The sequence below is a fragment of the Plectrocnemia conspersa genome, unplaced genomic scaffold (genome assembly GCF_051122295.1).
Source record: "Plectrocnemia conspersa isolate PC_06_02 unplaced genomic scaffold, ASM5112229v1 ptg000005l, whole genome shotgun sequence".
Taxonomy (NCBI): domain Eukaryota; kingdom Metazoa; phylum Arthropoda; class Insecta; order Trichoptera; family Polycentropodidae; genus Plectrocnemia; species Plectrocnemia conspersa.
In genome coordinates this window covers 28275101-28288767 of record NW_028277169.1, presented here as the reverse complement: position 1 = coordinate 28288767, position 13667 = coordinate 28275101, and the positions used below count along the sequence as shown (strand labels likewise).

At 28.6% G+C, this 13667-nt stretch overlaps 1 protein-coding gene across 8 annotated transcripts in view; it reads right to left on the bottom strand.

Annotated features, from left to right (window-relative positions):
- LOC148235359 (uncharacterized) overlaps positions 1-11151 on the bottom strand; it is a 151473-nt gene extending 140322 nt beyond the window's left edge. For 6 of the 8 annotated variants that reach the window (XM_088186891.1, XM_088186895.1, XM_088186890.1 and 3 more), the window contains exon 1: positions 10527-11105. In XM_088186891.1, the coding sequence (XP_088043017.1) occupies positions 10527-10839 (313 nt within the window). In that variant the 5' untranslated portion in view covers positions 10840-11105. Of the gene's footprint in view, positions 1-10526 lie in introns of all 8 variants that reach the window. The other 2 variants (XM_088186894.1, XM_088186896.1) reach the window with 2 other exon arrangements.
- Positions 11152-13667: the final 2516 nt, after the last annotated feature.

The following is a 13667-nucleotide window of genomic DNA, read 5'->3' as shown; positions in this document are numbered from 1 at the left end:
CTGAGGGAACGTTTAAAGCGCACACAAATACACGCGCTCACACATTTGTGTAATAAGTACGCGTCTATGTAAATCTCGTTGATGTATGAGCGCTGGGAGCAGAACGCATTGTCTACCCGGTTCGGTCTAAAACAGCATTACAGCTAGTCAGGCCAGGCCAGGGGTGGGCAGACGACAATCAGGGGTGGCGCACTAGTCCACCGACCGGGCTCATAGGTGCCGTGAAACGGAATGATAGCGCACCTACTTTACTTATATTTTAATTAAGAGTCGAGAGAATTAATAAACTTAGTTGGGGTTTGCCGAGCATTCGGATGTTCCCGGTACAAATGCGAGGACAGAGGCGGCGCGTGACAATTATATATTTAATTTAATTCATATTAGCTTATTTTATAGCAGAGTGATTCTATAATAGATAGTATACTCGTCAATAGAAGCAAAAAATAAAGAACAACAAATCATATTTTATATTTCATTGCTCTACTATTTTTATTAAATGCACAATATTTACAGAATAAAATATGACCATGTAAAAAAACAAAGTTTTACTCGTTGATGTCATCAAACGATATTGCATATCCAAACAAATGTTCCATTAACAGTTTTAAAGCTCTTGAATAAAAACCGTGGCAATGGCAAAAGTCGATGCATATCTCTGCTGAACAGGTATCAGACACAGCATCCCCGGATAATATAATCTATATAATGACGACGGTACCAATTTTCAACGATTTTAAACTAGTCTATGAGTCTAACAAAATATGTACTAAACAGTAACAAAGAGTGTGTTTCGTCCCGAATCATCGACATCGAGGACTGGAAGTGACGATGTACCTCCCTATTTCCTCTAGGCTCTAGGGTATATAAGACAAAACATTGCGGTGCTAAATTGCTTCCTTTAGACACTTTATTTACGCACTTACTTTCGCCACTTCACTTCTGACTTAAAATAAATATGATCGGTGGATCTGGTCCAGTTAAAGCGGCCACCAAAATACTACGAGTTCAACCCGATCTTCGATACAACTTGGAGACTACGTAATTCAGTACAACCGCGAGACTATATACATACTAATATATAATATTAGCATTTTTGCACAAATTTGAAAAGTGATTTTAAAGTATTAATAATAATTTATAAATTATGTTTCGAACAATTTTATAAATTATTATATTAAATAATCCCAAAATAAATGTGTTTTTTTTTTATAAATAATTAAAAAACACTTTTAAAAGTTTATTTTTGTTTTAATGCTTCAAAATATAATATTCAAAATATTTTTTAAGATTCAAATTTCTTCCACCTCTAGGTTATTTCTTAAAATTTGGCCAGATTTGAGAATTTCATAATGCACAATCACCCTGCAGTCCCACCATACACACAAAATCCGGGCTTCGAGGTAGGTTTTGCTACTTAATCTTTAGGTAATCACTGTCATATGAAGATTTTTGTCATAGAACACCCATTTATCATCTCCAGTTATCAAATGATCGAGAAAAAGTGACCACCTTTAAGATCTAGAATCTCTTGAGACATGCGGATACGCGTTGATTTTTTTCATTGCTCAATTCATGTGGAATCCATATACCTTGTCTCAAAGCCTTCCCAATCTTTTTAATGTATCTATGCACAATTGAATCATACTGGCTTAATTTCTCAGCTAGCTAATAGATAGTTTGAGTTGAATTTGTTTCCATTTATGCAGCCAAGAGATCATAGTCCATCATTGCTTGTCTCCCATGTTGAGGATTATTCTTGATATCATTATTTCCCATTCGATTTTTTTAAACCATATATGACATTTACGAATATCTAATAAATCATATACCACTTCAAAATGTTCTTAGTGGCCGTGATTAGTATTTTTTTTAATAAATGCATAGCCATTCTGCCATTGTAATTTTAAGACTTAATTGTTTTTTTTTAAATATCAGTAGTATCTCGATTTACGAACTTAATTTGTTTCCGATTGTTTCGTATCTTGAAACGTAATTTCCCATTTAAAATCGAAATAGATACACAAAAGATTAAATATGTATGTGCAGCAAGCATTTCTTTGCGTCGTATTTCAGATAATAACAAACACCGCTCGGATAAATAGTTTCGGCGCGCGCGCAAGCGCAGTGCATCGCGATTTGTATCTCGAATCTAGGTTCGTATGTAGAGGTCAAAATCAGACTCGTAAGTCCACTGTATAACAAAATACGTACTTAGGTTTCAACGGGCAAAACACTATTGACTATGACTTAAATTTAAAAAAACAATATTCATTTTGGGATTACCTAATATAAAACAATAAAATAATCACAAGATAAAATCAAACATGATTTAATAATTGAATAAGTATATTTTTTAAATTCCGGGACGCCCCTGTCGCCCTTTCCAAAGTCGTCTCGGGGCCATTTGTTCGCGCGGTGAAATTATTTCTTAATTATTTCATTAATTCTTAGTTCAGCGGAAAACGCAATAAAGTCTAATTTTACAGCCAGGATTCGCGACTCCGCGAGACTACTCCGGGTGCTCCGGATGTGGCGGTGCATCATCAGCAGCCGCGGTGTTGCCAGCGCAATAAAATAGAATTATCTTCACAATGGCAATAATAAAACAGGAGGAGCCGTTCCGCAATTACGCGACGCCGTATAAATATACAACGACGAGGCGAAAAATTTATTTTATACCAATATACACACATACACCTCTAACGAGATAAGGGAAACAATAGAATAATATTTTAATACAAATTTAAATCGTTGAGTAGTTAAGTATGCTAATATTTAATCTATCAATTGTTATTATGATATATTAAATAATAATAATATATTATTTATTTAAATCGATTTATTATAATAAAATAATTTATAATTTTATCTGCAGTTTTCGTTCAAATTTCTTTGACCATTGAGGCACACATCGCTTCATTATGCAGGGGAATTACAAAGGGCGTTGAAAGGTAAGCGATTCTTTTTTTATATGCACTATATACTCAGACCAAAACGTCTTTTCTCATCAGACCTTGTGTGAATGAAGTTTACGTATTTGAATGTGTGTGCGGACAGACTAACGGAAATTCGTATTTATTTATATAATTTTTAAGCATATGTTCTTAGTATTATATTATATAAAAATACATAGACCTCTTAAAACCCAACTTATAAATTGAATTTTATTATGTGCTTAAAAAAACTTTGATTTTTTTGTAACGACGTTTCATAAAATATAAATACATAGTTGAACAATAACAATATCAAAACAAATAGAAAGAAAAATATAAGCATACGTTTAAAGGGTGTTTTTAGAGAATAAATATATACTTTATTTTTATTTTTATTTCTCTAGTTAATAATATATAAATATATTTAATATTTTTTTTTATTTAATATACGTAACAACTAACTTTATAATATTGTTATAAATTATAAAAAAAATATTATCACGCCCAGTGATATGCATATTCAAATTCTTCAATGATTTTTGATTACCAAATTTTTTTTTTATTTTATATATATTTCACAGAAGACCAAGAATATAGCGTGATGATCCCCGCACATCGGCCAAACGGCCAAAACAAAAGCCGGCATCCATTGTGGGCCTTTAACGCGCTTCATTTGTGCCCCGCAGTTCGGAGGTGTCGGCCGAGAGTGCTCCTCCAGGACCCTCTCCTGGCACCCTATCTCGCCATCTCTCCTCACTCTCGCTGTCCCCCTACTGTTATTCCACGCAGCGTCCCACGGCGAAGGTGCCACTTGAACGAGAATACACCTCTGCAGGCCGATATATTCTTCTATCTGGAACTACTATTAAATTCGCACAACTCGTGGATGAAATCGACGGCGGTTGGACTACAAAAGTGCTGTGATATAAACCTTTATGTGATGCATTTTTGTATTGAAAACCCTTTCAACACATCTGTTAACTTAAATTCGATTTATGGAATTTAGTATATATGTATATGTAGATTCAAGGGGTAAATATATGTAAATTACTTTTAAGTAAATACGGTATTATTCGTATTATTAAACTACAATTAATATCCAGTACAGAATTAAAAGATTAAATTCGATTATAAGCATTTGAGATACAGACATTCTTACTTAAATATTGTAGGATTTTATGATTTTATAATTTCAAATACCATAACATACTACAGGTATTAAAAAATCTGGTTTAAATACTCCTGTATAAGTTATTATTAAAAAAAAAGTTTTAACATAAATTTAAATAAATGCAAAATAAAAAACATCTCAATATAATTAACGTTTTTTTAAATGGAAAATTGACTATATATTATATTTAGGTACATAACTTATAATAAATATTATTTAAAACATAATATAAAAATAAAATCTTATCACCAATGTACAATTATCACATCTCAGAAGTCAAAAATTCACGTCAAAAGCAATAAAATCGTGTCGACGTCGTCGTAGTGGGAACGCTCGGTAACGAGCGATCCCACTGCGACGACGCCGACACGATTTTATTGCTTTTGACGTGGATTTTTGACTTCTGAGAAGTGATAATTGTTTTTTGCGCTCTTTTATTGGTCAAAATTCGGTTTAGATATGCTTCATTTGATTCTTATTGTAAATCGTAATATCGTTAATAAAATTCTTAATATGATTGCTAAGTAAACAATCGTTTCCACTGCGTAAGTGACGGAATTTTATTGCTTTTGGCGTAGTTTCTAAGCAGGGACTCCCCTTGAGTTTGGCCAGAATAATATAATAAATTTAAAAAAAAATTAAAAATACGATCACTGGCTGGCAACCTTTTTGCCCCCTGGAAAAAAGTTGAAATCCCTGTCCATCAGTTGCTCGAGAAACACAACAGTGCTAAGACGCACAGAATATTGGGAAGGTTTGGAGTGTATGTGTTTTACAGGAATTGAGCGAAGAACATAAATCGTATCCGCATATCAAAAGAGCTTCTGGATTTTGAAGCTTAGTCGCGTTTTCTTAATTGTTTGATAACCGGAGATGATAAATGGGTGTTGTACCACAGCAATCGATGTAAAAGATAGTGGTTATTCAAAGGTTTAGTAGAAAACTCTACCTCAAACCCCGAGCTTACTGTAAAAAAAGCTAGTTTGTGTATTTATTGGGATTGCAAAGGAACTGTGCATTAAAAAACTCTTAAGCTTGGGCAAACATTAAAAGAATGCTTCTATTTTAATTAGGTGGTTCATTTGTAGAAAGAAGTCATATAAAATAGCACTGCAATTGTCCATAGAAGTCGAATAGTTTTACAATCGACAATGCACGTCCCAATGTGGCAAAATTAATTCTCGATAAAATCAAGGAATTTTACTGTAATTTTTTATCTCATCCACCTTATTCTCCAGACCTTACTCATTCCGACTACCATTTATTTTGATCAATCCAACACAAAAAATCAGAATATTTTAAAGCAAAACACTTAACATTTATTGCTAATGGAATTAAAAAATGTTGACCTGATTTTTGCGCATAAGAAAATTGCGCACACAGCGTAAATTTTGAACATATGTGATGAACATAGGTTAAATATATTTTACTTTTAATTCCAACTGTTTAATATTTTTCTCTATTTTAAAGTAAAAAATTGTGTGATTATAGGAAATGCAATTGTATCATGCCAATGAAAATAACTAATTTAATTATACATATACATGTGTACATTGATCAGCTGTGCGTTATTTTCGTTTGCGCAATAATCAACGAATCTTAAAAAATTCACCGATTATAAGAAAATGACATCTTGAATCAATAAAATTAAAATAAACATTATGATAATATGTATTATATTATTTATCAGAATGCAACAATTTTAAGCCTGAGGATTAAAACTATCACGAAGTATATTTTTGTACATATTACAAATAAAAAATTGTGTCAAATCCCCTAATATGCATTAAATACATTACATTATAGCTCCAACATAAATATAATATTAAATTAACACATGTTAGTTATATGTTTTTTAAATAGTTAAAGTTCCAATCAAGCAATGACGCATATATGCGTTTCCCGATACTAAAAAAATAATTCATGATAACAGAAACAATTTAGAATAAGTTTAATTTGTAAGTAGCATATAAATTTCTTCGGTTTAATTTAAGTATTATAAAATTAAATAGTACGTTTTGAAATTTACATTAGATTTCTTAGATTTTTATATCTTACGGATAAATAATTAAAATAAAATCAAGCTCGGTCTATTGGTGTAACTATGTTATAATAGCTTATAATTACTAAAATTTATATCACTAATATACAGATTAAGTTTTTTTTTAATTTTTCTAATCCCAAGAATGAACATCGTGATGAATTAATAAAATAAAATCGTGCTTGATTGAGCATATTGATATTTATTATTAATAATCTGTAATCATAATACTTAATATTATTATTACAGCTTACAATTATAATTATTAAAATATTTTACATTGATTTACAAACTGATTTCAATCTACTATCTCACTACTAGGTTGAATTGTGTAACGGGAGTATTGTCGCCTTACGGTGCTTCTCGTCTTCCGGTGATATATTATTTAACGTGACCGTTTCGTAACAAAGAAATACTCATTCAATGCACCGGAGAATCTTTGCGTGTTATTTATGAGAAACCCTTATTTTTCCTATTTTTGTGATCCAACTATTGTCTAGCTTATCCTTTTTGATGAATAATCACTTTTGGTCTAAAATAAGATCTTAACAAAGGAGGTGAGCCTTTGTATGGTCCGTCTCAATTTATATATTATTATATTAATTAATTAAAAACTCATTCGTCAGCCAATTACCAAAGCGTCGGGCACACGTCACTCTCGCACAGCCTCGCATTTTCGCACGAACCGGTCTCATTGTCCTTAAACCTCATTGGCATATCCTCGACGTTGAGGGCTTATTAAAGCGAATCCTTTCAGGTGTCATTTAATCGGTGGTACAAAGGAACAGCACAAAAATATGATATTTTTACCCATTGAAGTGAACGCTCGCCATACGGGCTTATTATGAAGCTAATTATTCGAACGCAAATCCCTTCAAAGACAACACACAGAGAGAGTGAGCTAACTACAAAGCTTACATCATAAAAGGATACGGCGGTGGTGAGTGGAGATATCAACATTGTTTGCGAGGATAATTAGAAACTAATAAATCCTTTGAGCAGGCTCCGCAATTCGCCCGCATTGTTTCGACAGGCGAGAGAGAGAGAGAGACCAAATTAGTCATTATGAATTTGTTGTAATAAATTCTCTAAGACAAAGAGACGAACGGTACTCTTATTGGTTAAATTTAATAAATAATAATATAATATAAACATATATTATAAGTTTTTCGTCGTGAGCTTAAAGTGAATGTATTGTGTGTGCACACAGAAGGCGGTATAAAAACAGTAAATGGCAATTTCAGAGATGTTTGCGCGAAATTTGATTCGATGTAACATTGTATATCCTTTTGAAGATGTTATCTCTCGTGCGCTAATGGCTAATACGAATCGGAACAAAGGGGCAATTATAAAACGGTATGTGTTACTATGATATAGAGTAGCTTTGTAAATAAATACAATGATAAAATGATGTGTATACCTATTATATTAATACAAGTTATATAAAGTGCTATAAATAATTTATTTCTAAAATAAATTTAAATATTTTAGATACATTTTACATCAAAAATATAAATATATATAATTTTTTTACATAATTAAAGGTTTTACATCTACGTATAAGTTGAATACCTATCTGGGTTATATAAACCCTCATATGTTTTTATTTTTCTATCGTTTTTAAGAGATCGGAATTGCTGATTATTATTTAATTATAACTCTAATCGATTATCACAGATTCGCTTTTCTTAGTATTTCCAAATCTCACGGAAGTATATAAAAAGTTTTATGATACAAATATATTGATCTAGCACTACAAAAAAATACAATTAAATAATAGGAAGCTTTTTAAGTATTTGATTACCAAGCTAAATTTTTTTATTGTAATATAATATTGTAGAAAATATTCATTTTTACGTTTTTCGTAACTTATATAGCAATATAAAATTAATTATATTATATTTCAGCTACCATAAATTTACTGCAAACTATAAAAATAGAACAGATTATTGATTTTAATGTTTAAAAAAAAACAATAACCAAATATTTATATATGAAATATTCGCAAAATTTATCACATTATAAGATAAATTAAGCAATGTTTATCACATTATAAGATAAATTAAGCAATAGCTTAAGATAAATTTGAAAAAACAATCTGTTCCAATTTACATGAAACTTATTGTTGTTCTTATAAAGTATTTTTTATAAAAACTGTTTTTTTTTTATAATATTTAAATATATTTTTTTACTAGTTTATTATTATTATAAACGATTAAATTATCATTATTTTTTTATATATATTTTTATTTATTTCTTCAAATAATTTTGTGGATATATCCTTAATAAAAATTTATGTTTAGTAAATATTTAATATGCAAATTAATTATTTGTATATCATTATATACATATATTATATTTTTTAAATATTTCTAATGCTTTAAAATATTTTTAAAAATCATCATCTCATTTCATTTCTAATAGATTTATTATACTTATTTTGAGTAAAAAATAATGAAATTATAAACTAAAGATGTTATATTATAAACAATTACCACAACCGCGTGTAACATTTTTTTCATCTAATATGCTCAGTGTTAACCAGAATTAATAGCTAACTTTAAAATAAAACGGTCAATGATATCAATAATATATGTTCAGTTAGTAGTTAATTTAAAGTACCATTTTTATTATAACAGTCAATACAATTTTTTTTCAATATATATATATATATATAAACGATACAATGATTAAATGTGATTTTTGTGTGAATATATTTTAAGTTATTTAATATCTATTTTCCAATATTTAGTAAAATATAAATAACATTTTAATTACAAAAACTAACCCTTTAATATGTCCTGAAAAAAATAAAAATTCAACCAGTTACGTTTTTGACCAAATAATTAAATTACTGACCAAATTAATACTAGCTCCATTAACATGTATAAATATTTTTTATATATTTATACGTTTATTAAATATTAATCTCAATATTAAATTACATTTTATAATGTAAATCTCATTCCTAAAACATTATATTTGATTTTTACGGAACCCATTTATTTCAAGCAACAATTACTAGCAAAACCATTTAATTTAAAAATTAGTCTTTTAAAATTTACTGAATTAATAAATAAATACAGACCTTTCTTATATACATTAGTATTTTTATTTATATACATATTTATTGCTAAATAGTAATTTCATTATTATATTGTTTATATTGTAAGTTCTATTTTTTAAATTATATTAGATTTTTACAGATCAATTTTATTTAAAATTTAGAAACGTATAGCTCTTTGGTAAAATATAATACTAACATTTGGTAAAAATATAAAAAACTATTTAATTTAAAAAACGTAAGATTTTAGCTGAATGTGTAATTAAATTACTGACCAAATAAATACAGAGCTACAATTGTTTTTATTAAATTATATATATATAAAATACTTACATTTGTATCATATATAACAAATCTTTAATAATAATACTATATATATACTTATTAAAACTACTAAACTTTTTGTTTTTATTGCCATAATTATTTAATTAAATAAACAAATATTCTGCGACAACATAAAAAGTGTTACTTAGAGAGAACAGTAACACCAAATTATGCTAAAAAATATATGGACATTAAAACTGATGCCAACCTGCTGCATGTAGCCGGCGAAGCATATCAAATTTTCACTTAAAATATTTTATATGGTAAAAAAATGTTTTACCTTATATTTTTGACTATTTACTTTTGTATAAATAAACTCACTTTTCAGGTTACAAAATCTAATTTAAATAACCTACATTTTAATATGTTAGCAAATGAAATAAAGGCATCTTCAGTTAAAATAATAAACGATCAGTATATTTTCTAAATATTAAATTTTCATTTTCTCTTTAATAATATTATCATTTAACTTAAATATGACTAACCATATATTTAAAAACATAAATAAACATACTTATTATTGACCTAATAAATACGGGTTTTTATTTTAAAGGAATAAAAATTATGTTACACTAGTAAAATAGAAATGTAAAAGTTTAGGATTTATAATCAAAAAATATTAATATTGTCTTGTGAGTGATTACAAACAATTTTACAAATTAATATTTATGTTCACATATGTATATATATATATTTTACTATTTATATTACAATATATTTATTGCTTTATTAATAAGTTAAATAATGAGCATTTAAAAAATGCGTCACAATAAATTAAGCGGCAAATATTAGTACAGAATAATTTCTGCAAACTTTTTCCGTCGGATAAAATAAACCTCATGCTTTATATTTTTATAACGATAGTACATTATAAAAAAAAATTATAAATGGAGTTAATTCGTTTTTTTTAATTATGAAAAATTATTCAAGGCGGAAAATTAAATTAATAAGAGGATAAATCTGCTGTGATTTTTTTATGTAATAAAAACATACCTGGCGGTGGACCACCGTGGAGCAAAGCTGGGCCGTGTTGAGGCAGGAAAGCGGCTGCGACGGCGGCCTGTGCGTTAAAATAAGCCATGCGGCTTGCGGCCACCGACATCGGATGAGGGGCCGCATGAGCCGGATGGCCCGGATGAGACAGATGAGGTGGAGGAGCAGAAGGGTACAACGGCCTCGAAGGCTCTGCCAACCCCAACAATTCTTGGATCGCGAAAGGCGAGCGTTGCAACGAGGCCGGACTTCTTCTTGCGGCCAACGCGCTCGGAGCCGCCACGTGGACCGTACCGCCGCTCGGAGAATTCATTTTATTTAATTTAGTTAATAACACTTTAGGCCTATTGTTCAGCACATTAATAATGATAGTAATACTAAAAATTTATTTATATGTATATTTATTTATACATATATAAAATGCACAATATTATTATTATAGTCCGCGAATTTATTGTGTCATTCGTGGTGTTAATATTATAGCGAACGAGTCGCTATCGATGACAGTGTATGACATCACAGCTGTCAAATCGTTCCCGGCGAGTGTACCGCGACGGCCGAGGTTAGTCGACGTCTGACAGTTTTGTCTTGGCAGTGCTCAGTAGCAGCGTCGCACTCTGACTCCGCCCAGAAGGACGTCCGTTCTCTAGACTCCAAGATAAAAACTGATCCGAATCAAAAACGTCATTGCTGCATACAAACATCTCGCGACTTGTCACTTTTCGCTTCTCGACTTGTGCATTTTTATCCCCACTGCTTTTTTCTCCCCGCCATTAAATTAGCCCGCCGCCCTTGCCTCGCCGTCATTGGCGGAGCTCACTAATGGCCAATCCGAGAATTTAGTTCTCGGCTTCTATTGGCCGGATTTCTGCTCGCCGTTAACGCCTCTCAAAATTCAACAAGCAATTATAGACCGTATTCATACAAACATAAGACATATTATTCAATTCTAAAACTAGATGAGTATTTCCGATGCAACGTTTGATTTGTAGCATAGTACCGAAAAACAAAACACGTCGAGCGTAGTGCGTTTCTAATAGTGCAGTTTTGCAAAGACAGCTGATTAAATTTTGTGTTTATTTTGCAGTGCTCCTAGATTATTTATTTTATAATAAAAATAATAATTTGTCATGATAATTCATACACATTACATAGGATATATTTTATATAATAATTAATTATTAATTTACAATTCAGAGAATAAATTTAAAATACATGTTTTTAATATTTTTTTATTAAATGTATGTAGCATGTCAAATTTCTTAATTAAATAGTTACACTAAATAATGTACAATAATTATCTATTGTATATAAAATATGTATTAATCTATTAGCGTGAAACATATTGATGATAATAATTAAATTAATATTCTTTTATTTTTTTTTACATATATATAATTAAATTTAATAATTAATTTATATTTTTCATTTATACTCAAAAAATAGGTAAGCTCTGTATAATTTGCTAATTGGTTTATATATTCATACATATAAGTAAACTTCATTACAGAAGAGAAACTTAAAGATTAAAATAATACAGGAAACTGCATTTACATGAATGTACAAGTTGCTGATTTATAACAAAATTAAATAATAAAACGCAAATTAAACTTTATAAATGATTAAGCTTTAGATAATTTTTAACTATCATAGATACCTAGAGCTACTTATATTTATATTTATAGCTCTAAAGTAAGATATGCTTAGGCATTTTATGTTTATATTCAAATTTAAATTTGCTTTTGTTATTATTGTTTAATTTTATCATTATTATATTAAACGTAAACGTTATAAAAAAATATGTTTATTTTTTGTTGAAAATTTATTATTAACCTAAAAAAGAGAGAAAGAAAAAATATCGGTTAATTGAACAACTTTTAAATAATATTTCAGGCATGAAGTGGTTTAAAAACATTGCATATTTCTATACAAAATTTACATAGTATTGTGGTTTGCCGCAATCAGCTTTACTAGCAGTTTATATAAAAGTTTCTGACGATTTATAATTGAACTAAATGAACTAACCAAAAATTTATAACATAATCAACCGTTTTATTTATAAAATCCTGACCAAATATTAGGAAATACTGTAAAAAACTGTTAAATTTTATTGATAGTCGTAATTTTAGGATGGTTTAAAATATTAATTATATAAATAGCGTTAAACACATCGATAAAGATTTTTTTTAAATATTACAAGAGTTTGATAATTAGCAGATATACCTATTAACGATATAAACTTGATTTCAAAGCATATAGTTGTTTTTTATATATATATATAATACATACAGATGTTCTATGTATATAAAACAGTGCATTAATTTATTGAATGAATATAGTAAATTTATTTTATTATAATAATTAGCAAGAGTAAGAGGTCTATATTTTTATTTAGATGGATAATGTAAACGAAACAAAAATGTATCAAATATACTAGTTTATCTAAATATAATATATATTCTTTAAAGAAATATAAATATTTAATCGTACAAAAACATATTTTTGTTAAAAATTTTAAGATGCAAACATAAATATATAGAGATTTTTATCTAAAATATAATATTTATAAAAAAAAATCAGTTTTATAAAACAATTTCTTAAAAAAAAATTATTATTGAGAAGTACATGAAAACGCTATCTAATAATTCTATAGATTAATAATAATATTTACACACAGTGAAAAACATATTTATAAATAAAAAATTTTAACTATGTGTAAATATGAAAAAATAAAAAAAATATTTTTAAATAAATACAAAAAAAATATTTATAAACAAATATTTTTTTGCTTAATTTAGTACAAATATTTTTCTTGTGCCATTTCTCTGGATTTAATATACGAACCCGAAATTCTAGAAACTCGTTTTTCTATTTTAGCTTTTCCACCGCGTCTCCAAAATATATATGGAAGACACCTGGACTCCAAGCTTAAATTCAATAAACACATATTGGAACTTAGCTTAAGAACCTGAGAGAGCGTGTCACCATTGTGGCCTTCAGACCAATATTTAGTAAACAAAAAAAAGCGCGCTTACCACAAAAAAATTAATTTAATTTTAGATATAAAAAAAAATATTTAGACCTATCACATGCCTGTCCGGAGTGGAGTAATACTATTAATATTATTTTTTATAAATTGAA